Consider the following 24,065-nt stretch of genomic DNA (forward strand, 5'->3'; position numbering starts at 1 on the left):
TTTTCAACCACTTACGGTTCCATCCGATACACCCACTGCGTTCGCCCTGCCGGTCCGGCCGTCACGTCGGACTCGAGTTTCCCCCTGTGCAGCGCAATGCCGACTTCGGCCAGCACCTGGGCGGCGCGCTTGACCATGGCCTTCTCGCTCTCCCTCCTGACCGAGGCGACGGCGCCGCCCTTGTCGGCGCTGCCCCCCACCACGACGGGTTTCACGTCCGGGGAGACGATGCGCACGAGGTAAGGGAGGAGGTCGGTCGCGATGTGCTCGGGGCTGCGGAAGGCGCGGGTGAGGGTTGGCGGGAGCTGGGCATGGAGCGCCTGCAGAGCGGCGCGGTTCGCCTTCTCGGCCTCGTGCGCGGCGTAGTCGGCTCGCGGGCCCGAGAAGGGCAAGGGAGCAGCGTCGGCCTCGCCGTCGTCTGCTTCCTCGCCCCACCTCGCACCGTACCCGGACATTGTTGTGTGCGGTTGGTGCCGCCGCGGGGAGGCGAAGAGGTGGTGGCAGGCCAGGATCGGCTGGCTGACGTAGGGGGCCAGCTCCCACTCCTGGCCGGAGTAGAGGCGGGAGGAGCAGGTGTCGTGGAAATGCAGCCACTCGTAGGCAAGGTCGGGTTTCGTCATGAAGGAGTCGTCGTTGAAGTCGCGGTTGGGGTACTCGAGAAAGACCTCGGTCATGATGCGGTCGACCTCGCCGGACGAGTCAATCATCTCCTGCAGACGGGCCATGGCATACTTCTTTTGCTGCTCGGAAACGCCGAGCTGCGCCTGGGGTTGCTCGTGGATGGTGTTTTTGGACAGCTGAACGGCCGGGGTCGACTGTTTCGGGAACCCGGCACCTTCCTGGAAGATTCGGTTGACGATCTCTCTGGTCCCGCCGCGCCCGAGACCTCTGGCGCCCCCGCCGCCGTGGGCCAGGTCGCGGATGATATGCTTGTCAACCCACTGTCGCGTGAGGGTCGGGGTGGCGCCGTCGGGGCAGGCTGCCCTCAGCCGGCCTGCGACCCACTCGCCGACGACCATGACGCTGCGGAGGTCGCCCTCGGCGTTGTTCTCGGCTCCCCGCCTGGCGTCGATGCCGCTGGTCATGCCCCACGCTGCTTCGCACAGCTTCCTGGCGGCGTCCTTCTCGCATGGTATGCCCTCCTTCTCGAAGACGGTCTTGAGCCTGGCAACAACCGCCTCCACGGTGGGCTTCCCAACGTGGACGATCTCGGCCAGGCCGGACTGGCGCAAGGGCCGCAGCGAGGGGTGGTAGACGTCGTTGCAGATGAGGATGAGGGGCCTCATCTGCCTAAAATCGTCCGACTTCTTCTTCCTCCGGCCCGTTGGACCGGCGGCGGCGGAACCGCTCCCGCTGCTGTTCTTCTGGTCCAGCATGACGAGATCGATCAGGGCCTTGACAAACCCGCCGTCGCCCGAGGCGCCGGAGCCGCCGACGACGCCGTCGACTTCATCCACGACGACGCAGACGGGGCGGGCCACCTTCTGCTGCTTGCCAGGTTCGGGCTTCTTGTGCTCCACCGTCTTGACGCTCTCAGTTGCCAGGCTGGTGCGGATCCGACCCTTGACCACGTCCTTGCTCCGCTCGTCGCTGGCGTTGATCTCCATGACCTCGTAGCCCGCCTGGCGCGCGCAGACGTGGGCCAGGGTGGTCTTGCCGAGCCCGGGCGGGCCGTGCAGCACGAGGATCTTGCGGTGCGGTTTCTCCTCCTCTGGTGGTTGGCCGGCATGCTGGTGGTGGTGCTGGGCACCGTGGCGCCTGACGGCCGGCTTGTTCTTGTTGGCCGCGTGGGGGAACACGACGGGATCCCAGCGCTTGAGCCAGCGCAGGACCTGGCGGTTTGTCAGGTCGTCGCCGCAGAGGTCCATAAAGGTGCGGGCACGGTACTTCTCGGTCCACAGCATGGTGCGCTTGGGTCTCTTGGGGTTGCTGTGCTGAGCCTCGACGGAGCGGACGGGCCTGTCGGGTTTGGCAGGCGGGGTGAGAGGCGTTGTAGCATTCGCGGATCCGGACGTCTTGCGGGCCTCGGCGAGCTCCTTGTTGGCGCTGTCGATGAGCTCGTGAATGGCGACGCCGTAGTAGCTCCTGTGTGCGCGCCCTTCCTTGGTCCTGGAGCGCGCTGCCGCCATGTGTGCGTAGGGGACGGCGGCGGCCGGCCTGCGCTCGCGGATGGGCACCATCTGGCCAGAACATGTCGAGACATGATATGAAGCCGGGCGGGGATCCTTGCTGGTGAAGGCTGCGAGTGTGGGCAAACCCTGGGTTCCAAATAGGCGCTCGTAGCGCTCTGCTTCTTCCGTCAGGTCGTCCTGCGTCTGGCTGTCGGGCGGTGTCGACACGACTTCCTGGGCCGCCGACATTGTCCTGTTCATCAAGGGAACCTCTGCCCTCGCCGCGCCGGCTCCGGCTCCAGCGCCAGCCTCTAAGCCGGCCTGGGCGTCTTGTTGTGTATCTTGGTGGAGCATGCGCCGCTTCGGCGACGGCTCGTCCGTAATGACTTCATCGTCGTCGTCGTCGTCGGAGTCGGAGTCGGAGTCGGCCAGGAAGCCGCCGAGAACGCGGGGCTTTGGCGGTTTGGGCGGTTTGGGCGCGTCGGCTGGCCGTGGCCGTTTGCTGCTGGGAGCGGGCGAGGAACTGGGAGAAAAGGCGATTGGTGATGACGGCGCAAGCATTGTTGTCCGACTACAATAATCATTATTCCACGGCCAGTAAGACAGTACAGTCCTGGTGGGAGGAGGGATGATTGACGTTGGTGGTGTGCTGTGCTGTACGGATTCCTCCGTAAGCCGATGTTGCCTCAATGTTCGAGACCAGGATGATTGTTTGACGCGAGACGCGTTTTGCCAGGGCCGAGGAAGCGCGTCAATTAAACAACGCGGCGCCGGGCGGTGCTGCATGCACATCGGTAGGGTTAGGGTTGAGCTCACATTTCGTACTATGTAGTCCGTACTCCGTAGTGAGGCTGCATTCACTCCATCGTACAGACAGTACAGAGTGCACATGTACAGGTCCTGCAGAACAATACGCATGTTTCAGCCGGTTCCGAACAGTGCATGCGACCAGGGCGAGGCTCAGAACAGGATCCCATGCATTCCCTCTCATTACATCTGCGAATATACGCCTCAAACACCGCCGCGGCGCTCCCTGCGTCCTCCATCTTGCTGCTGACGTTTTCGCCTGGCTAGGTGGTTGACATGGAAACTTTGAAAGAAAAGTTGTCGTGCTCGCTCAGAGACAAGCCGGGTATCAATTTGTAGCTCTAGCGAAGTAACTTGATAGAACCCCGAAAACATCGCTAATGTGTCGCGTAGTTCAGACAAAGAAAAAGGACACTCTATTATCCAAAGCAGACTCGAGACCATAGGGGAGAACCGATCGTGGGAAACCCGATTGCGGCGCCCCAATCCAAGCTAAGCCAGCAGTCCCGCCGATATCGCGCCGCGCCCAGCGGCTTACTGAGTAGGATACGGCGACGTCTGCTGCTGGGGGTATTGCTGGGGTTACTGCTGGGGATGCTGTTGGGGATACTGCTGGGGATACTGCTGAGGCGCGTAAGGGTCCTGAGCGGGATAGGGCTGCTGGGCCGGGTACGGTTGCTGGGCAGGATACGGCTGCTGGTACTGCTGGGATTGGCCCTCGGGCTTGACCTGGCCGAGCTCCGCCTGGCCGACGCCGGCAGCGGGCCCGGAATCGATCAGGCATGCGCGGATGAAGAAGAAGAGGTGGACGATGGCAAGGATCCTGGAGAGAAAGCCAGTCAGTCGCGAGCGCTTCAATAACATCTATCCGAGGGAGAAGGGGGGGGGGGGGGGGGGGTGCATCCCAACATACCAGATGAGCGCACCAATTCCGGCACAGGCCCCGAGGCACCCGCCAATCGTACCGGCCTTCCACCAGCCATTAAGCGACATCCAGGCCGACGACTGGCTCGCCGACCATGCCCAGGCGGAGAGCCAGAAAATGATGCTAAGTGGGTAGCAGACGAGAGCGCCGACACGGAAGAGGTTATTGGGAGACCAGAGCTCGAGAGCACCGGCCGCGCCGTACACGAGGAGGCTGAAGATGGCCTTTTTTTTTTTTTTTTTTTTTTTGCGCAGTGCTGTCAGCAACGTCACGTCCGCTCCCGCGGGAAGCGAAGCCCTCTTTACGGTTACGTACAGCGAACATGTCGAGCGAGGCGGCTCCGCCGTTCGTCAGCGATAGGACATAGCCCGAGATGCCCATGATGACGACGGAGAGGACCAGCACCGCGATCTTGATGTACAGGAGCCAGACAGGCTGCGACGGCGGGATGCCGACGCCGAAAAGTCCTCCGCCAGGCATGTTGATGGCGATCTATCTCGGAAGCCTACTTTCCGCGGGCTGGTTGATGATAAACACTTGTTGAGTGGTGGGTGCCGAGGTCGACGAAGAGACAGACCACGAGACCACACAGGAGAGCGTTTGAATCGATCGGTCTCTGGTGCGTCTCGTTGAAATACGAGGTTAGAGACAAAGGGCTGCGAAATGGCACGGCCAGCAGGCAACGAGCCCAACGAGCGCGGGGGAGCACCCCGACTTTTATTCACCAGCGCCCAGTAAAAGTCAAGACCGCGCGTCTCCCCGTTTCCGCTCACGCAGCCCTGTCGGGCAGGCGCCCGCTGCGACTAACTCCCTACCAAAACGGACCATTGCGAGCATCCCAATGCTTGACAAGGGCCGGCCCCTCACAAGGGTTTCCCGCAGAAGCGATGGCCTTGGTTTGGACCAAGGAACTGGGAAAACGGAGGGGCATCGCCATCCGCGTCTGGGCGCCAAGACAAGTAGGTTGAAGAGGGTAACGTTAGCGTTTGGGGCCGGGTCAGCTGCCCCACAAGAAGGCTGTTGTGCTGGGAGGGTGGGGCAAAAGCCTTGGTTCTAAGACTTCTGGGCAACTGAGCCCCAAGAGTCACGACGCGCGATCGTGCGCCCTCAACAATTCGGAAAAATGAGCTGAGCCGAGATTGGCGGGTTTTGGCGAGCACTGCCTGATTTGGCATGCTTGCTTGGAGGTCATTGGCTCGAGCAGAAGTAAGAAAAGGTTTAACAACAGCCCGCATGTGTGGCTGACGCATTGCATTAGCAAGTTACACTAAGTAGCTCCTGCTTGTCCTTGTCCCGCTTCCAGCTCACCTGGCCGCACTGTCTGGGATCACCAAACTTCTGGACTGCGTTATTATTAACTATGCACATAATCATGCATCTACATGAAGTTCGGCAGTGTACAGATCACATACAATCCAAATGCGAAGGAGCCTCGGAACAAACAGGTTTTACTACCCCTCTCAAGTGATGATGATTCAAATTCTCCACATTGGCAACTCGGGGGTACATCCCTGCCTTTGTGTAGTTGTAGCCTGCCGATCCAGGGCTTGCTTGTCCATCTGTCAATCATGGCATGCGAGCCGCCATGTTGCCGAGACGGGATTACAATTGGGGAACTAAAGAAAGAAAAGAAAAAGAAGAAAAAATTCTACGAGATGATATGCGAGCCGATGTCGGATAACGGAGCGGAACGTGCACCCAAGCAAACGCCGGAAAACGGTGAAGAGAGAGAGAGAGACGGCAGGGAAACGAAGAAACTCGCGACTCGACGAATTTTCCCAATAGTTACGCATGGCGGTGAAACAGCCATGGTGTGGCTACATTCGTTAACTCCTTTAGGTCTCCTGGCTCCCTCTCCTGCGGCCAGACTGGCTCCATCCTTAAAGAACCGACTTGCCGGCATGCGTACGAAGTAGTTACTGCTAGCTAGCGTAGGTGAGCGAATCGGATCGCCCGAGACGCGGAGCATGCTCGAGTGTATGTTACAAGTACACAGCCGCAGGCCGCAAGCAGCCTCCATGCCTTCAATCTAGGACTACCCGCTAATGACCAGATTCAGGGACATGGTATATTTGACTACTGTGAGCCAGGAGTTCTAAGACCATGAGCGCCATCTAGTGTACTGTATTTTACATAATCTAATACCGAGAGAATGGACATGATCCACCATCTTCCGCGATAGTATAGTCAGCAGGGGCACTGCCCAAGCAAGATACCCACCCTACGAAGCCCAATTTGAGGTTTGAGCTCAGGAGAGAGGGGAGGGGGGGGGGGGGGGGGGGGGGGCTGTGGCTGATTGCTTCTCCAAATGGGGATGGCCTGGGAGACTCGTCTCTTCCTTCTCCCCCGTGTCTCCTCCCCTTACTTTCGCTGATGTACCAACCGCCCCTTGACCCAGACCTTGATGGTGTTGCGGTCGTCTCCAGCGTACACCCACTTGGCCACCCTCTCGGGCCAGCTCTCCCAACCAAACACGTCCACGTTCCCGCCGCCGCCGCCGCCGCCGTCTTCATCATCCACCTCCTCCTGTTCCCCGTCCTCCCGGATGGCGCCCAGCCCGATCAGCTGCGCGTCCCACTCCATCCCGACCTCGAACCCGCCGACCTTGTCCCCGAGCCCGACCGTCTCGGCCCCGCCCCTGGTGGCGAGGAAGAGGACCTCTTCGACGCCGAGCTTGTCCCGCTCCTGCCCGCCCGGCCCGAACGCGACGTGGCGGCTGACCAGGGCGGCCTGCCTCGCCGCCTCGAGCACGCTGGCGCTGTAGCCGCCGCTGACGTCGGTGCCCAGGCCGCAGGCGATGCCGCGGTCGAGCAGCAGCCGGCGGACGGGGGCCGCGCCGCTCGTCAGCGCCGAGTTGCTGCACGGGCAGTGGCTGACCTTGGCGCCCCGCGCCGCCACCAGGTCCGCCTCGCCCTCCGTCAGGTGCACCGCGTGCGCGAGCACCGTCCGCGGCGTGAGCAGGCCCGCCGCGTCGTAGACGGCCGCGTACGAGCCGTCCGCCGCGCCCGTCAGCGACCGCGGGAAGAGCTCCTGCACCAGCGCGATCTCCGGCTTGTTCTCGGATATGTGCGTCTGCACCGGCAGCGCCGTCTCCTCTGCCAGGGCCCCGAGCTGCCGCAAGAGGGGGAGGGTGCAGGCGGGCGCGAAGCGAGGCGTGATTACCGGCCGGATGAGCGAAAAGGCTGGGTCGATGCTGCGGATGTGCGCGATGGTGGCCTTGGTGGCGGCGATGGAGGCCTCGGGGGAGGCGTCGCGGTAGTAGTCCGGTGAGAGCTCCGAGTCCATGCAGACGCGGCCGATGAGGGCGCGCTGGCCAAATCCCATGCAGAGGTCGGCGAGGAGATTGGTCGAGGAGACGTCAATAGTCGCGTAGTAGGCCGCGCAGGTGGTGCCGTGGGAGAGAGTCTTGCGGATGACGCGCGTGTAGACCCGGCGGGCTTTGGCCGCCTCCGAAAGGGAGGCCTCCATCGGGAAGGTGTACGTCTTGAGCCATTCAAGCAGTGTAGAGCTGCCGAATATCCCGGCGTTGGGGTATTGCGGAGCGTGGATGTGCGTGTCTATGAAGTAGTAGTGAATCGTGTCTAGTGAGCGAAACTGAAACCCGACCAGAAGAAGAGTGATGAAAATTGACGGGATGTACATGTACATACCGATAAACCCAGGGAAGAAGAACTGTCCCTCTTTAGCCTTCACAACCTCCACATCTGCCTCCGCCCACCCCAATCGAGGGAGTACCGTCTCCCTTGCTTTCGACTCATCGCAGTCCTTCTCGATGGCGACAATCGTTCCGGACTTGTCGACAAAGACAGCCGTTTGGTGCAGGTACTCGAGCTCGTCAAGCACCTTGCTGTGCACAAAGGAGCCGAGGAACACCTTGTTCCTGGATTCCAAATCGGTCTGCCGCATAGGGTGCCAAGGTGATTTCTGCAAGTTGAAAAGGGGAAAATGCAAGCCCACTTGGCTGGCCGTTGCAAGATAACAACAAGGAAGGAACCACGCTGAGGTGACTCAACAGCTACAGCTACCATCTGTCAGCTTTGCAGAACACGGAAAAGAGATCGCAGAGAACATTTCATCCATAACCACTCACTCACTATCACTTCTGGCTCCCGGGTTCACGCGCCAAACCAACTCGTAATCTCGAATAGTTCACAGATTCCACGATAGAGTCGAAAGGCGGAGGACAAGTCTAAATAACACTCGCAATCGTAGGAGCTAAGAAAGGGAGAGAGCAAGCCCCCGAAAAACCCACAAAACGAAAATCATTCGAAATCAATGCAGCCGGGGAGGGACTCTTTATACACAATCGCTGCTACCTGCCGTAGTTCATCCAAGCCGTCCTTTCCTCCAACCTCCGAACTCCCGGTTCTAGCTCCAACTCCCCGCGCCGCAATCCATCGGGCGGGTCCCGTCTTGGCGCTCTTATCCAACCGCGGAAGGTTCAAGAGCGGAGTTCGGCCAGCGCCGGGGGCCGCCCGCAGCTGGCCGCTTCCCACGATTGCGCTCACTGCATCTCTCGTCATTTCGAGGTCGGTACATACAGATCAACCAGATCAACCCAAGCCGACTAAGTGCGTCGAGCTCACCGTCACAGTCCCAACAGGTTGGGCAGATGGGGGATCACACCGTCCCGCTAGACCGATCTGATGGGACCGGAAATGGAGGGCAAAATAGCAGTTGCAGAACCAACGCTTTTGAACCGAACACCATTAAGTTATCTAATCATTTGATGACAACATGGGTACGCCGCGAGGCGCACCTCGTCTAAGCCGCGATTTACAAGCCCAGAACTCGTACTTATGCCTCAAGCGCAATTACAAGACATGATCATAATAATCCTAGCCCATTCGACAAGGAACTTCAAATCCTCCGCCTAAAGAATCCTAATTCTCTCATAGCTGTGCCGTCGCAATGGCGGCAGCATGATTCTCCGTGTACGAAATCGAGACAGTCACACTTTTGACGCCCGCCTTTTCAGCAGCTTCCTGGGCGGCACCGTGAAGCTAAACCAAGTTAGTTACTACTTCATGCCACAGTGAGACCGAGGAAGACGTACCTTGACCGTTGGGGCCCCGTTCTGATCTGTCAGGATCTCAATGTCCTTCATGGCCGCACCCGCCCCCTTGCTGGCAACTCCCAGGGCCTTGAAGACCGCCTCCTTGGCGCTCCACCTCCCGGCAAACGCCTTCTGAGGCGACCGGCCTGTGGTCGATCCAAGGCAGTATTGCATCTCAGCTGGAGTAAAGTTGCGCTCCAAAAACGTGTCGTTGTCTGCGTTTATGGCAGCGATATCCTCAACATCGAACCCAACACGCGTGTTGATGCTCTCCAGCTGCCGCGCGTTCCGGCTAAGCACCGACTCCAGCGTCGCCTTGCGCTCCGAATGAGTCTGCGTCTGTTCCGACAGCTTCATGAAGTTGCTAGGGAATGAGATCAATCCCGTTTTCTTGTCCGCCGTAGCCCGCGCGTCAGGGTTGAGGAGCACCGAGCTGAGCTGCTCATCCGTGTATGGCGCCTTGTCCTTGGCGACGAACAACGAGTTGTTGATCATGCCATTGTGGAAGTAGCGGTAAGCCTTCTTCTGCCGAGCCTCAACCTTGACCCGGTACTCCTCGAAGGTCTCCTTGTCCAGAGTGGCAAAGAGATACCGCGGGTGGACGCCGATTGCCTGGGCACCCTTCTGGCCGAAACCAAACGACGTGACCGAGAACGCCTTCACGCCGTCTGTCTGGATGCTGCGGCTCGGGTAGACGATGTAGTCAAACTTCTCCATCACCTCATCCACGTTGTCGGCATTGCGGTTTCCAGGAACAAGACCGGTATTGAGAACCTGCAAGCACCCGTTCATCATCCAGGCACCGGCAGCGCCCTTGGGGTGGCCCGTGAGGTATTTCTGGAAAATACCGAGGACAGCATTACCCTTCTTACGACCAAGATGGGCAAGCTGCTGGCAGATGACCGAGGATTCGTTCTTGTCGTTAGCCTTGGTAGACGTGCCGTGGAACGACGCAACACCGAGGTCATCAATCGTGAGACCCCACGTCGCCAAAGCACCACGCAGGGGAGCGATACTCGGGTCGCCCTTCCAGAAATTGTTGCCATAGCTGCGGAGGACCTCCTTCTTCTGCCTCTCAGCCTCCTTTTCAATATGCCTTGCGCGGTCCGCGACATACTCGGCGACCTCACCCTCCGACCGACCGTCAGCCTTGAGGGCTTCGGCCTCAGCGGCGAGGTACTCGAGATCAGCTTCCTTGTCTTGCTCAATCTGCCTGGTGCGGCGTTCAATCTGTCGCCGCCTGTAATTGATGTCGAGCAGAGGCGACTCGTATTTGCCGCGGTGCTCCCGAGCAGTCGTGAGGATACCTTGGCCGGGTGCAGGCACCGAGCGCCCAATCTTGTCCGACGCTGTCGTGGTAAGAGCCAGAATGCCATAGATCGGAACGCCCATATCCAAGGCCAGCTTAGCAGTCATGATGACCTGGACACCGCAACCCTGAGCCTCCATGAAGCCGTTCCTGGTCGTGGTCGTAGGCCTCGACATCTCCTTGGGCGTCCGACCATGCGCAAACTCGTCGACCGCATTGCTGGTGGCCTTCATGTTGGCGAACTCATAAGAGCCCTCCTCACCGAAGTCGTCAAATCCGCCGACGATGCACACCCGGGCCTTGCCTTCCATAATGGTCTCGTAGCCGACGTCGAGGGACTCAACGGCAGTGGCGCAGGCTGCGACAGGAGTCTTGATCGGGCCGGACGACGAGAGGAGCAGCATGTTGACCCAAGCAGCCATGGTGTTGATGAACGACTCTTGAAGGATATCGTTCTGGAGCGGCTTGTCGAGGAACCGGTCGCGGTGCATGCCACGAAGTGCCTTCGCACCGCCCATGCCGGAGCCCACGCAGTTGCCCACTTCAGAGACATGGACATACTTGTAGAACTCGTACGGGTCGGTGATACCGGCCGACAGCAGAGCCTCGGCAGTAGAGACAAGGACAAACAAAGCCACCGGGTCAACCTGAGAGATAATATCGTCAGGAATGCCATAGCGCTTGGCATCCCAGCCCGTAGGGATCTGGCCGGCAACAAGACGGTCGAACCGAAGCGCCTTCGGGATCCAGAGAGACGCGCCCTTCTTCATGCGCACAGTGTATTCGCCCGTCTCGGGAATCTCAAAGATCTCCACCTTGTCGCCGTGCTCACGCTTGAATTCCTCGGCAGTGTCCTTGGAGGCCTGGAAGGGGTCCAGATCCTCCTCGATAACAACCTCATGCATCAGCTGCTTCTTGTTGGGGTCGTAACCGTCAAAAAGTTCGGGTTCGATCAGGCGAATGCCGGAATGTTCCAGGATGTACTTCTCGTACTTGGGCTTCACGTCTTTGTCATCGACCGGCTCGCCAGTCTTGGCATCCACCCAGCCGGAGTATGGCTGGCCCTTGATCGGCCCGTTGTGGTTCTTGATGAGACCCATGATCCAGGCCATCTCGATGCAGCCCTCGATCGAGAACTCGCCGTAAGCCTCCATCTCCCACCTGGTCCTGGCATTACCCCAGGGTCCGACTTCGGCAAAGCCTGTGACAACAACAACCTTGTCGAGGTCGACCATGCCCCTCAGCTTCTCATTGAGAGGAGCAACCTCCGAGTCCCAGTTCGGGAGGGGTGGGAAGTCAAACTTGATGTTGGCGCGGGGCTCGATGATCTTCTGCTTATAGAGAGCCTCCGAGTCTTCTCCGTTGATGATCTTGTTCTCCGCAGCAGTCTCCTTGCTGACTGCGTAACGGATCTCACTCGTCTCCGTCAGGGTCTTGCGCTCCTTCGTCATGGTCTCGTTGAGGTTGGGGATGAACTGCAAACCACCGTTGAGGTCTGCAAAAACGGGCTCATTCTGGCAAAGATCGACGATGGTTTGGGACATTAAGCCGAGAAGGTTAAACGCCATTTCCTGCTGCGAGAAAGTGCGAACACCGAAGCGCTCAACAGCCTCAGCCACGATGTTGTTGCCGGACATCAAGCCTGTACCGCGAGTCCAACCAATAATGGCGCCACAAATGGTGAGGTAATTACCCCAGTCCTCAGAAGCCCACCGATTGAAAAGAGTCTCGAGGCCGAGCTTAGACTCAGAATACAGGCCGTCGCTGCCAAATGTTCCATGGTTGGGCGAAAGCGGGAGAATAACCTGAGCGGGGCGTGTCTCGTAGCCCCGAGCAGCCTTCTGGGCCTTGACATTGCCGAGAAGACGGATGGTATTGGTGAGCATGACGCGGTGAGCTAGCTCAGACTTAGAATCGATCCCATCAATTTGTCGACCCTGCTCGGAAATGGCAGCGAACGGGACAACGTAATCGAGATCCCAGCCCAGGCCGTTCTTGGGGTCATAGATGTAGTCGACCAGCGCGTTGATGTCCTGGACACTGCCCTGGTTACAAGGTACCACCACGAGCTGAGAACCGCGCGAGCCATACCGAGCATACATCGACTGGTAATACTCGGTGACTTCGCGCGAGAAGCGGCTTGTGGTGACGATGACCTTGGCACCGCCACTGATGAGCCCCTTAAGAACCTCGGCGCCGATAGAGCCAACACCAGCACCAGTCATCAGCACGTACTTATTGCGGAAAGTGAGACCGTTCTTAGCTGCTCCTTCGAGACAGTCAAGATAGATCTTGGTGAGCTTCTTGTCAAAGTCCCACCCGTGCTGTGTCTTTTTGCGGAGATGGAGGAACGGGATGGTCTCGACCTTGCCCTTGGGCTTGCCCTTCTTCGAGAGACCGCTGATTCTTCCATTCTCCTTGGGAATGATCTGGCTCTCGTTCATGCTAAGTGAACGAATGACCTCGCTGTACAGGCTCTTGATCTCATGCTGCGATCCCTTGGAGAACTTGTACTGCTGTCGAATCAACTTGTAAATCCTGGAGAGATCATTCTGGACTTTGGTCCGGTTGCCATACTCCGAGATCTTGCCGCCCTCGGCCATTTGCTGCACGTAGTGCTCCAACTTCCGACAGCTCGCCCTCGGAACCTCTTCATAGCTCATCTTGCCCTCAGCATCGATGGTGGTTTTAGGGCCAGTCGGAATGGCGACATCTTTGTACACCGGGTCGACTCCGAGAGACTCTTTGCAATTTTCGATGAGCTGGGCCCCGAGTTCCTTGGCAAGTTTGTAGGTCTCGCCGCGCTCAGTGGGGCAGTTGTCAATGTGGTACTGCATGAACTCCAGAAGAGTGGGATTCGAGCGATTCATGATCCGGATGCACTGGCTGACAATCTCGCGGTCAACAGCCTTCAGCCTGCCGAAAATGATATCATAGTACATGCTCAAGGCGTCCTGGCGTGCCCAATTCCACGAAGAATCGTAAACGCGGGCCTTGAGAGGGCTGAAACATGGTTCAATCCCCGTAGCGTAGAAGTCGCCGTGCTCGGCCAACCACAGGTCAAGTTGAGACTGGAGGACCTTGGTCGACTCCTGCGACGCCTGGAACGCCTTGTCGCCCGCACGGATATCGATTTTGAGGTATCTGGCAATCAGCTCAAGCTGCTGTTTGAACAGCGCCTTCTGGTCGCTGGTCAATGCTTCGATCGCAGCGGGATCCATCATCATGCCACCTCCAACACCGGCTGCGGGGCCAGCGGCAGCAGCGCTGGAGAGGCTTATGCCGGCATTTGAAGCATATTTCTGGGTCACGTCGTCGAGGAAGGCCTTTGCATCGGCGTCTGATCCCAGACGAGCAGGGGGCTCCATGGTGATAGCGAGCAGAAGCACGCCATCCTGCCGACCAGACCCCAGACCCCACCTTGTCTCAAGGTACTTCCGCGCAGTTGTGATGTTGAAGCCACCCGGCATCTTGGAGGATATAAGACGGGCAATGAGGCCCTGAGAAGTCTTGCCAAGGTTCCCGTCAAAAGTAGCCTGCATCGCGGCACCCAATTCGTCGAGGGGCGTGTCTTCGGGCTTCTCGGGCGTCGAGCCGAATTCTTTGCCTAGGTCGCCGAGAATCTCATTTTGGAGAGTCGACTTGCCTGGAGAAACGGGTCCGTTAGCGAGGTTACCAGTAAATCAAAACAGCCGCCAACTTACCGCCAACCAAATCTTTGATCGCCTTGCTGAGAGGAATGTCTTGAATGGATTTCTTAAGTTTCTGGGCAATCAATGCCCGCACGATATCGAGGGCCTGGACAGGTGCATCCGGCACCTGGGCGGCCGGCCCGGCACTCGGTGGTGGAGGAGCCGCAGCAACCGGAGCGGGAGCGGCGGCGGGAGCGGCTGCAGGTGCACTCGACGAGCTAGCCTCGGGTGCGGCAGGCTCGGGCTCCTCCTCGACCGGGTCGACAGCGTAATATATCTCTTTGGCGTCCTTGTTGTAGCAAAGAATTTGTCTCTGCACCGATTTGGCAGCGTCGTAGGCTTCGTACTTGGCGGCCAGAGTGCGTTTCGCCATCACGCCGAGTGTGTCCGCAGGACCGATCTCGACGATCCGCTCCGCCACTTGCTCCGAGAGGAAAACATCTTGGGTTTCAATCCACCTCACAGGCGAGGCAAATTGGTATGCAAGCAGCTCCACAAGGAGCGTGTGAGCAAGCTCCTGCTCTACCTCGTGGCGCATCTTGTTTTGCGGTTGAATTAAGGTGTAGTAGTTTGGACTGGAAACGCGGGAAGACGGAGCGAGGAGGCGTTAACAGGAAGATCATCCACCAGGTTTAATGGGGTATCTTCTAGAGACGGTGGGGAGCCTTCCTCGGCTGCTGGATATACAACAAGAAGGAAAGTGGCCGTCAAGGTTGAAAGGCCTAGAAAGGGCGATTGTGGATGTGAAAGAAAAGAGCCCTTCGAAGGAAGGCGAGGGGTTTGCGTCCTCCTGGAAAAACCGGAGAGGAAAAGATCCAAGAGATAGGAATAACAGCGGTGGACACGAACTTGCGGTTCCGAGTCCGATATGCTACGTATGACACGCTAGGGGCAACAGCAAAAATCTGGAAGGCGCCGCGTTGTCGGGTGCAACTGTTGAATGGATTTTGGGTAACACCCCCCTTGCCGCGGCTGGTACAGCCTGCAGATTTGCTTCTCAACCAAACCACAGACTAACCTAAAACAGTTTAGCGTCCCGCCTGTCGGTTACCCCACGGCTTTGGAGGCGTTGATCTCGAAGTCGCGGTACTTAAGACGAAGACAAACTTGGCACGCTTGAGTCGAACACGCGGAACCCGAAACTGCCAGTGGCTGCTCACATCCATTTCCTGTCCTGATCAAGATAAGGCAGCGCTTCGCAACTTTATAGAGTACATCCGGGATACGAATGTATACGAAGTACATGGTCGGTTAAATATGCGAGAACCCATGCATGTCTGTATATTGTTCCAGATTCCAGTTCGAGCGGCGTTATCGCCAATATCTTGACTGCCCATTTGGCCTGCAATCCAGTTCGAACCTACGGAGTAGACTATGGGCGGCATGAGAAAGCGTTATATGAATAACTGTAGCAGCGAAAACCGGCCCAACCAGGGAGTGAACATATTTCGAGCAAGATCCTCCCCAATTGGCGCAATCAACAGGACTTGCTCATCAATTTTTGACTCCTTCGCCTTAAACTGGTGATGTGAACCTAGACTCCTCCAAGGGGAAACGATTACTAAACTAACCGATCTACCTACTATTTAGCTATCCATGTATGTACGGATCCGTACACTACTAATCGTCGTAAAGTTTCACGTACTTGCAGTACATGTAATCATCCTCAGTGCTTGGGGGTCACTCTATCATCATGATGCAGAAAACGCAGCCCGCCCGGTGATGGCCTGAGGTAACTGGTACACGTATTCCAAGACTCGAATCTGCTGCTGCAAGCACCTAAACACGGCCATATCGGTCGGACCACGTGTTTTCTCACTCCACTACTCACCGCATCAAAATGCATTGCGAGATGTCCGAGAGTCTTGACAATATGTTTATGTACTTCAACTACCCAAATTTTACCATGAGGGGAGAGTATCGCTGAGGCTGCTACTGGAGCACATAATTCTGTTTCCTTTGATCCGTGAGTCCGATTGTCGTGCGAATCCATTGGGGTCTGGATGGAGTCTTCGGCAAAGGTACCGGTACAAATTTTGCTGGGTTGCATGGAGCACACAACTTGACAGGTGGGGCTCCCGTTGTGGGCTCAATGCCCTGAGTGGGAGAGTTCGGATGGACAGGGGGTGAGTCCATGGGCGCAGAGCCCGCCACATGCCCGACTCTTCCCCAACAAGATCCAAAAATTTGGGCGAGCAACGCGGCAGCTGCAATCCATGCGATAGCCCAAGGATTTGAACAATTTTGTGTTGAGTGTTAGGGAAAGCTCGGAAGGCAACGCTATTTAGTAAACAACCCCGGTCCCACCTTCAGACCAGGGTTCCAACATTACATCCAATCATTATCCCCCCAGCGAGAGCCACCGCAACCGTCTTGGGCCATTCCTTTCTTCGCCCTCTCGCCTGCGAGTTGCCTTCCGGATACCCCCCTTCTTTCTGTCTGTGAAAACCACGACCCAACTCCCCTCGGGCAGGTTTTACATTCAACAATAACGTTTCTCTTTCACTTCGTGTCATCTCCTGCGCGAGGCACTTCCTGGGCCGTCCTTTAGCAACGCCCTGTCACATCTTTCGCGGCTTCCTGGCCATTGTCGCTGGTCTTTCCCGCTACTGTTGGTATGTCGTGTTGCCTCGTGCTCCTCGATTGGCAAGCTCAAAATTGGAATCAACACTGAACAAGAAGCAGAGATCCTCCAGATACCCCGACCTTTATACATAATGCACATCAACAACGGCAATGGCACCGGCCCACAGACGGGCGCGGTCACACCCCGCTCTTCGGCCTCGTTGCGTCCCCTCACACTCTCCCACGGCTCTCTCGAGACATCCTTCTTAATACCTACCGGCCTTCATTTCCATGCTTCTCGCTTGAAGGAGGGTTTCGTCGCCACTCTCCCTGCACCCACCGACGAATTGGCCCAAGATGACGAGCCGTCGTCGGTACCCGAGCTCGTGGCACGGTATATGGGCTACATTGCCCACGAGGTAGCTGAAGGCGAGGATGACGCACAAGGATCGGCCGAGGAGGTGCTCAAGCTCATTCTCAACGAGTTTGAGAGGGCTTTCCTCCGCGGCAACGATGTTCACGCTTTGGTGGCGACGCTCCCTGGCATCGACGCCAAGAAGTTGGAGGTGATTCGCAGCTATTTCGCAGCACGGGCGGCATCGAACCGAGCAATGAAGACCCATGAGTCGGCTCTGTTTCGGGCAGCCGACGAGGGGGCTGCCAAGCTCTACAGCATATTTGGCGGTCAGGGAAACATTGAGGAGTATTTCGAGGAGCTCCGGGAGCTCTACGAAACCTACCCATCATTTGTTGGAGATCTTGTGGCGTCCTCCGCCGAGCTCTTGCAGACCTTGGCGAGCCATCCCAGCGCGGAGAAGCTGTACTCAAAAGGCCTGGACATCATGAGTTGGCTGCATCACCGGGAAGCCACGCCAGAGGTGGATTACCTCGTTTCTGCGCCGGTCAGTTTTCCTCTGATTGGTCTTGTCCAACTCGCACACTACCAGGTTACCTGCAAGGTACTCGGTCTCCATCCCGGCGTCCTGCGGGAGAGGTTGAGCGGAACCACAGGGCACTCGCAAGGCATCATTCTTGCTGCTGTAACAGCGGCGGCGGATTCATGGGACTCATTCGAGGACGTCGCCAAATCCGCCTTGACCATCCTTTTCTGGATTGGTGCCCGCAGTCAACAGACCTTCCCGATCACTTCGTTGAGCCCGTCCATGCTTCAGGACTCCATCGACAATGGAGAGGGGACGCCCACGCCTATGCTGAGCATCCGCGACCTTCCGCAAGCCGAAGTCCAGAAGCATATCGACCAGACGAATCAGTATCTTCCCGCTGACCAGCATATATCCGTCTCCTTGATCAACAGTCCCCGTAACTTGGTGGTGGCTGGTCCTCCGAGGTCGCTGTGCGGTTTAAACGCCCAGCTCCGAAAGGTCAAGGCTCCTACTGGTCTTGATCAAACCAGGATCCCCCATACTGAGAGGAAGGTCCGGTTTGTCAACCGCTTCCTGCCTATCACCGCCCCGTTCCACAGTAAATACCTCGCCAATGCCAGCGCCCTAATCGCCGATGATCTCAAGGATGTCGAGATTGATGTCAAGAGTCTGGGTATTCCCGTCTATGACACCAACACTGGCAAGGACATTCGAGAGGAGATTGATGGAAACATCGTGCCTGCCTTGGTCCGCATGATCACCAGTGATCCGGTCCATTGGGAGAAGGCCACTGTTTTCCCCGGCGCAACGCACATTCTAGACTTCGGTCCAGGAGGCATCTCGGGCCTCGGTGTGCTGACTAGCAGGAACAAGGACGGCACTGGGGTCCGCGTCATCCTGGCCGGAACTGTGAACGGCACCGTTACGGAAGTCGGCTACAAGTTGGAACTCTTTGACCGCGACGAAGAGCACGCCGTCAAGTATGCCGTGGATTGGGTCAAGGAATATGGTCCCAAGCTCGTCAGGACTTCGAGTGGTCAGACTTTCGTCGATACCAAGATGAGCAGGCTGCTGGGCCTGCCACCGTTGATGGTCGCCGGCATGACCCCTACCACGGTGCCCTGGGATTTCGTGGCGGCTACCATGAACGCGGGCTACCAAATCGAGCTCGCGGGAGGTGGCTATTACAACGCTAAGACGATGACCGAAGCCATTACTAAGATTGAGAAGGCGATTCCTCCTGGTCGCGGAATAACTGTCAATCTTATCTACGTGAATCCTCGTGCCATGGGCTGGCAAATTCCCCTGCTTGGTAGGCTCCGGGCGGAGGGTGTGCCGATTGAAGGCCTGACCATTGGCGCGGGCGTTCCGTCCATCGAGGTTGCTCAAGAGTACATTGAGACTCTGGGTCTAAAGCATATCTCGTTCAAACCGGGCTCGATCGAGGCTATTCAGGCCGTCATCAACATTGCCAAGGCCAACCCGACCTTCCCCGTCATTCTCCAGTGGACTGGTGGCAGAGGAGGCGGCCACCACTCGTACGAAGACTTCCACGCTCCCATCCTCGCCATGTACGGCCGCATCCGCCGTCAGGAGAACATCATCCTCGTTGCAGGAAGTGGCTTTGGCGGCGCCGACGACACCTATCCCTACCTCACCGGTGCATGGTCTACCAAGTACGGCTACCCTCCGATGCCGTACGATGGTTGCTTGTTTGGCAGCCGCATGATGGTTGCCAAGGAGGCCCACACGAGCAAGGCGGCTAAGCAGGCCATCGTCGATGCCCCCGGCCTTGACGATAGCGAATGGGAGAAGACCTACAAGGGCCCTGCGGGCGGAGTCATCACTGTGAGATCTGAGATGGGCGAGCCGATCCACAAGCTCGCCACGCGTGGCGTCCTTTTCTGGGCCGAGATGGATCAGAAGATCTTCAGCCTGCCCAAGGAGAAGCGCGTCCCCGAACTCAAAAAGAACAGGGATTACATCATTAAGAAGCTGAACGCCGACTTCCAGAAGGTGTGGTTTGGTCAGAACCGCGAGGGCAAGGCCGTCGACCTGGAAGATATGACATATGGCGAGGTTGTTCGCCGGATGGTCGAGCTCCTATACGTGAAGGATGAAGCTCGGTGGATTGACCCTTCTTATATGAAGCTGACGGCCGATTTCATCCACCGTGTAGAGGAGCGATTCACGAACAAGCCCGGCCAAGTGTCACTTCTTCAAGGCTTCGCTGCCCTTGAGGAGCCTTACTCCGCCGTTGAGCGCATTCTGTCACACTATCCCGAGGCTGAAACGCAGCTCATCAATGCGCAGGATGTTCAGCACTTCCTGTTGCTCTGCCAGCGACGTGGTCAGAAGCCGGTAACGTTCGTCCCGGCTCTGGATGAGAACTTTGAGTTCTTCTTCAAGAAGGACTCCCTCTGGCAATCGGAGGATCTGGGTGCCGTCATTGGCAAGGACGTTGGCAGAACCTGCATCCTTCAGGGACCCATGGCCGCCAAGCATTCAACTAAGGTCGACGAGCCCGTTAAGGAGATTCTTGATGGCATCCATAACGGCCATATTGAAGGACTGACCCGGGACCTGTACGGGGGCGATGCCTCCAAGATACCCACTGTCGAGTACTTCGGCGGCAAGCTCATGGAGACCGAAATTCCTTTGGACATTGAGGGCCTCACCGTCTCTATTGATGCCCACAAAAACACTTACCGCCTCTCATCTGCACCCTCGACTCAGCTGCCTTCACTTGAGGCCTGGCTCTCCCTCCTCGCTGGATCACGCAAGAACTGGCGCTATGCTCTGCTTCAATCGGATGTCATTGTTCAGGGCCAAAAGTACCAGACCAACCCAATCAAGCAGATCTTTGCTCCCACTCGGGGTCTCTTTGTTGAGATCCTGAACCCCAACGACCCTGCCAAGACGGTGATTCTAGTCAAAGAACAGCCTCGACACAACCGCTACATCGATGTTATCGAGGTCAAGTTGGTCGGCGAGAAGGAAATCGCTGTGAACTTGATCAAAGATACTACCGCCCTCGGAAAGCCCGTAGCTCTCCCTCTCCGGTTCATTTACCGGCCAGAGGCTGGCTATGCGCCCATCCACGAGGTCATGGAAGGTCGCAATGACCGGATCAAGGAGTTCTACTGGCGTGCTTGGTTTGGTGACGACCCGCTGGACCTTGATGCTCCGGTCACTGGCATCTTTGATGGCGGCAAGGCGACCATTACCAGCGAGGCCATCAACGAGTTTGTCCATGCCGTAGGCAACACTGGCGACGCTTTCGTCGACCGCCCGGAGAAGACCATGTATGCGCCGATGGACTTTGCGATTGTGGTGGGCTGGAAGGCTATCACCAAACCGATATTCCCGCGCAGCATCGATGGCGACCTCCTTAAACTTGTTCATCTCTCCAACCAGTTCCGCATGATGCCTGGCGCTGAGCCTCTCAAGAAAGGCGATGAGGTTTATACCACGGCCCAGGTGAATGCCGTTGTCAACCAAGAATCCGGGAAAATGGTGGAAGTTTGCGGTACCATCACCCGCGACGGCAAGCCGGTCATGGAAGTCACGTCGCAGTTCCTGTACCGCGGCGTCTACACCGACTATGAAAACACTTTCCAGCGCACGGTTGAGAAGCCCATGCAGGTTCATCTCTCCTCGACCAAAGATGTCGCTGTTCTCCGCTCCAAGAGTTGGTTTGTCCTCGATGATCTCGCCACACCGGAGGTTGAACTGTTGGGTCAAACTTTGACCTTCCGCCTTCAAACTCTTGTCCGCTTCAAGAACAAGACCGTCTTTAGCCATGTCGAGACTCGTGGCCAGGTTCTCGTTGAGCTCCCGACTAAGGAGGTCATACAGGTCGCCAGCGTCGATTACGAAGCGGGCGAGTCCCATGGCAACCCCGTCATGGACTACCTTGAGCGCCACGGTGTATCGATTGAGCAGCCGGTCAACTTCGAGAACCCTATCCCCTTGGGTGGCAAGACGCGTCTTCAAATCCGTGCGCCGGCGTCCAACGAGACCTACGCCCGAGTATCTGGTGACTACAATCCGATTCACGTCTCGCGCGTTTTTGCTGCGTACGCCAATCTCCCTGGCACGATCACTCACGGGATGTACACGAGCGCCGCGGTTCGTAGCCTGGTCGAAACGTGGGCAGCGGAAAACAAGAACAACCGCGTGCGAAGCTTCCATGCTTCCCTCACGGGCATGGTGCTACCGAACGACGACATCGACGTCAAGCTACAACACGTTGGCATGGTCGCAGGCCGCAAGATCATCAAGGTCGAAGCCATCAATAAGGAGACAGAGGACAAGGTACTCCTCGGTGAGGCGGAGATTGAGCAACCAGTGACTGCATACGTCTTCACCGGTCAAGGTTCCCAGGAGCAGGGTATGGGTATGGACCTCTACGATAGCAGCCCTATTGCCAGGGAGGTCTGGGACCGTGCGGACAAGTATCTCATGGATACCTATGGTAAGTGCGATCTGCTCTTGCTACTCTTGTGTATCATCGCGCTGACACGAATTAGGCTTCGCGATCACCAACATTGTCCGCAACAACCCGAAGGAGCTGACTATCCACTTTGGTGGCCCGCGCGGCAAGGCAATTCGCCAGAACTACATGGCGATGACATTCGAGACGGTGGCAGCAGACGGCTCCATCAAATCGGAGCGCATTTTCAAGGAGATCAACGAAAAGACGCAATCCTATACCTACCGCTCCCCCGCCGGTCTCCTTTCTGCGACACAGTTCACACAACCGGCCCTGACGCTGATGGAGAAGGCCAGCTTCGAGGACATGAAGGCCAAAGGGCTCGTGCCGCGTGATAGCACGTTTGCTGGCCACTCTCTCGGCGAGTACTCGGCCCTGGCCGCGCTCGCGGATGTCATGCCTATTGAGTCACTCGTGTCAGTCGTCTTCTACCGCGGCTTGACAATGCAAGTCGCCGTCGAGCGCGACGAATCGGGTCGGTCGAACTACAGCATGTGTGCGGTCAATCCCAGCCGTATCAACAAGACTTTCAACGAGGAGGCGCTGCGGTTCGTGGTCAACAACATTGCTGAGACAACAGGCTGGCTTCTCGAGATCGTCAACTACAACATTGCCAACATGCAGTACGTCTGTGCTGGCGACCTCAGGGCTCTTGACACCTTAACTGGTGTAACCAATTACCTGAAGGCCATGAAGATCGACATTGAGCAAATGCGCAAGGAGTTCCAGCCGGAAATGGTCAAGGAGAAGCTTGTTGAGATCATCAAGGCGTGTGCCCAGGAGACAGAGGCCAAGCCGAAGCCTCTGGAACTCCAGCGCGGCTTCGCCACCATCCCTCTCAGGGGCATTGATGTTCCGTTCCACTCGACCTTCTTGCGTTCTGGTGTTAAGCCTTTCCGCAGTTTCCTGCTCAAGAAGATCAACAAGACAACGATCGACCCCAGCAAGCTGATTGGCAAATACATCCCGAACGTGACGGCCAAGCCCTTCGCACTCACTAAGGAATATTTCGAAGATGTCTATCGCCTCACGAACTCTCCCAAGATTGGCCATATCCTGGCCAATTGGGAGGATTACCAGGACGACAGCAGCGAATTGACCACTGCTTTGACGAACGGTGAGAACGGTGCGAAGGTCAATGGCGTCAAGGGTCAGAATGAGGTGAATGGCTCCGTAGAGCATTGAAGGGGGTGATGTTGTTACCTTGGACGTGGAAGTGGTGGCAGTCTGGTGTGGCTTTATGACTTGTTTAGCCTTGTTTGTTACGTTACGGAAAACTTTTAATGTCTGTAGCTTATGCGGTGTTTGGGGTGCGATTTAGCTTCACATTAGACTTTAGAGCTTGGCCGACAATTGTATCTGTTTAGCTCGTGTAGAATGTCGCACTTTGATATGTGTGCTTGTCTGCCTGTCACTTGCCCGCTGGATTTGTACTTTATTCACAGAACTCCACTCCCGGATATGTCTTGAGCAGATTGTGTGTTGGATGTAGAGCTTGTGGCCCTGGGAGTGGTCCTAGTCAATCCATTAAAGCGCTGACTGAGTGTCTACCTCGAGCGTGCGCCCTGTTGAAACGAGCAAGGAGCCAGAAGTAGCCTGTGCTATGATGACGTTACATACATGTCTCCCGATGGAGCGAGCAGCCAGCGTTCTGGATTCTGCAACAATGGTGGCAGTTTCAAGCTCGTCATTGTTGCTTTCCGGCAGATACCGTAGCAGGGGTTGTATAGCTATCTGTTCTCCGTCCCTCATCAGGGGTGAAGCAGGGAACCCACAAACCACATCACACACATAGGTACGGTAGTATAGCATGTAATAACGTCCTGTAGGAGAAGGTGTCACTGTTCACCGGACATTTCGGCCTGACGTGAACAAATGTTGAACTGCTCTTCTTCTTGTCTTCTCTCCCCTGTGGATTTTTGAGCGAGTGAAAACGGGTAGGACCTCAAGATATCACCCGACAAAGGAAATTGTTCCTATCCGTGTGTGTGGCGTGCCATGTCATCCCTAACCCCCCTCTTACACATTGAACCGAGGGATGAAAGATGACCATGAGATGAGTTGATATGAGTAAGTGAAGAAAGAGTAAAGGAGCGGAAAGCACTGTGCAGCGCGTAACTAGATTATCCAATACATGTTTCGTTCCATATCGTAGGCGGAGTTTGACCATCATCCAGTGACCGTTGCAAATCCGAATTCTTATAAACCCGCCCCCCTCCCC

At 57.1% G+C, this 24,065-nt stretch overlaps 7 protein-coding genes across 7 annotated transcripts; 1 reads left to right on the forward strand and 6 right to left on the reverse strand.

Moving 5' to 3' along the window:
• Positions 1–11: 11 nt before the first annotated feature.
• Positions 12–2,672, reverse strand: P884DRAFT_300185 (uncharacterized protein; the record flags this gene model as incomplete). The annotated part of the gene is made up of 1 exon (XM_069444744.1): positions 12–2,672. One exon carries the CDS (start codon positions 2,670–2,672, stop codon positions 12–14), a length of 2,661 nt encoding a protein of 886 aa, XP_069296938.1.
• Positions 2,673–3,500: 828 nt separating this feature from the next.
• On the reverse strand, positions 3,501–4,323 carry P884DRAFT_278022 (uncharacterized protein; the record flags this gene model as incomplete). Its single annotated transcript, XM_069443144.1, has 3 exons — positions 3,501–3,741; positions 3,832–4,067; positions 4,159–4,323. The coding sequence occupies 3 exons, from the start codon at positions 4,321–4,323 to the stop codon at positions 3,501–3,503; spliced, it is 642 nt and encodes a 213-aa protein (XP_069296939.1).
• A 1,881-nt stretch (positions 4,324–6,204) lies between these two features.
• Positions 6,205–7,749, reverse strand: P884DRAFT_202088 (uncharacterized protein; the record flags this gene model as incomplete). The annotated part of the gene is made up of 2 exons (XM_069438395.1): positions 6,205–7,400; positions 7,494–7,749. 2 exons carry the CDS (start codon positions 7,747–7,749, stop codon positions 6,205–6,207), a joined length of 1,452 nt encoding a protein of 483 aa, XP_069296940.1.
• A 1,114-nt stretch (positions 7,750–8,863) lies between these two features.
• On the reverse strand, positions 8,864–14,438 carry P884DRAFT_202241 (uncharacterized protein; the record flags this gene model as incomplete). The annotated part of the gene is made up of 2 exons (XM_069438407.1): positions 8,864–13,854; positions 13,913–14,438. The coding sequence occupies 2 exons, from the start codon at positions 14,436–14,438 to the stop codon at positions 8,864–8,866; spliced, it is 5,517 nt and encodes a 1,838-aa protein (XP_069296941.1).
• Positions 14,439–15,050: 612 nt separating this feature from the next.
• On the reverse strand, positions 15,051–15,366 carry P884DRAFT_260210 (uncharacterized protein). The gene has a single exon (XM_069441420.1). It carries the CDS (start codon positions 15,283–15,285, stop codon positions 15,079–15,081), a length of 207 nt encoding a protein of 68 aa, XP_069296942.1. The 5' UTR covers positions 15,286–15,366; the 3' UTR covers positions 15,051–15,078.
• Positions 15,367–15,754: 388 nt separating this feature from the next.
• On the reverse strand, positions 15,755–16,037 carry P884DRAFT_260211 (uncharacterized protein; the record flags this gene model as incomplete). The annotated part of the gene is made up of 1 exon (XM_069441421.1): positions 15,755–16,037. A coding segment is annotated over one exon (205 nt), but the record flags the coding sequence as incomplete, so codon positions are not given.
• Positions 16,038–16,617: 580 nt separating this feature from the next.
• Positions 16,618–23,029, forward strand: P884DRAFT_201884 (acyl transferase domain-containing protein; the record flags this gene model as incomplete). Its single annotated transcript, XM_069438383.1, has 2 exons — positions 16,618–21,826; positions 21,882–23,029. 2 exons carry the CDS (start codon positions 16,618–16,620, stop codon positions 23,027–23,029), a joined length of 6,357 nt encoding a protein of 2,118 aa, XP_069296944.1.
• Positions 23,030–24,065: the final 1,036 nt, after the last annotated feature.

This window comes from Thermothelomyces heterothallicus, assembly GCF_042370625.1.
Source record: "Thermothelomyces heterothallicus CBS 202.75 unplaced genomic scaffold P884_scaffold_13, whole genome shotgun sequence".
In the NCBI taxonomy this organism is placed as follows: domain Eukaryota; kingdom Fungi; phylum Ascomycota; class Sordariomycetes; order Sordariales; family Chaetomiaceae; genus Thermothelomyces; species Thermothelomyces heterothallicus.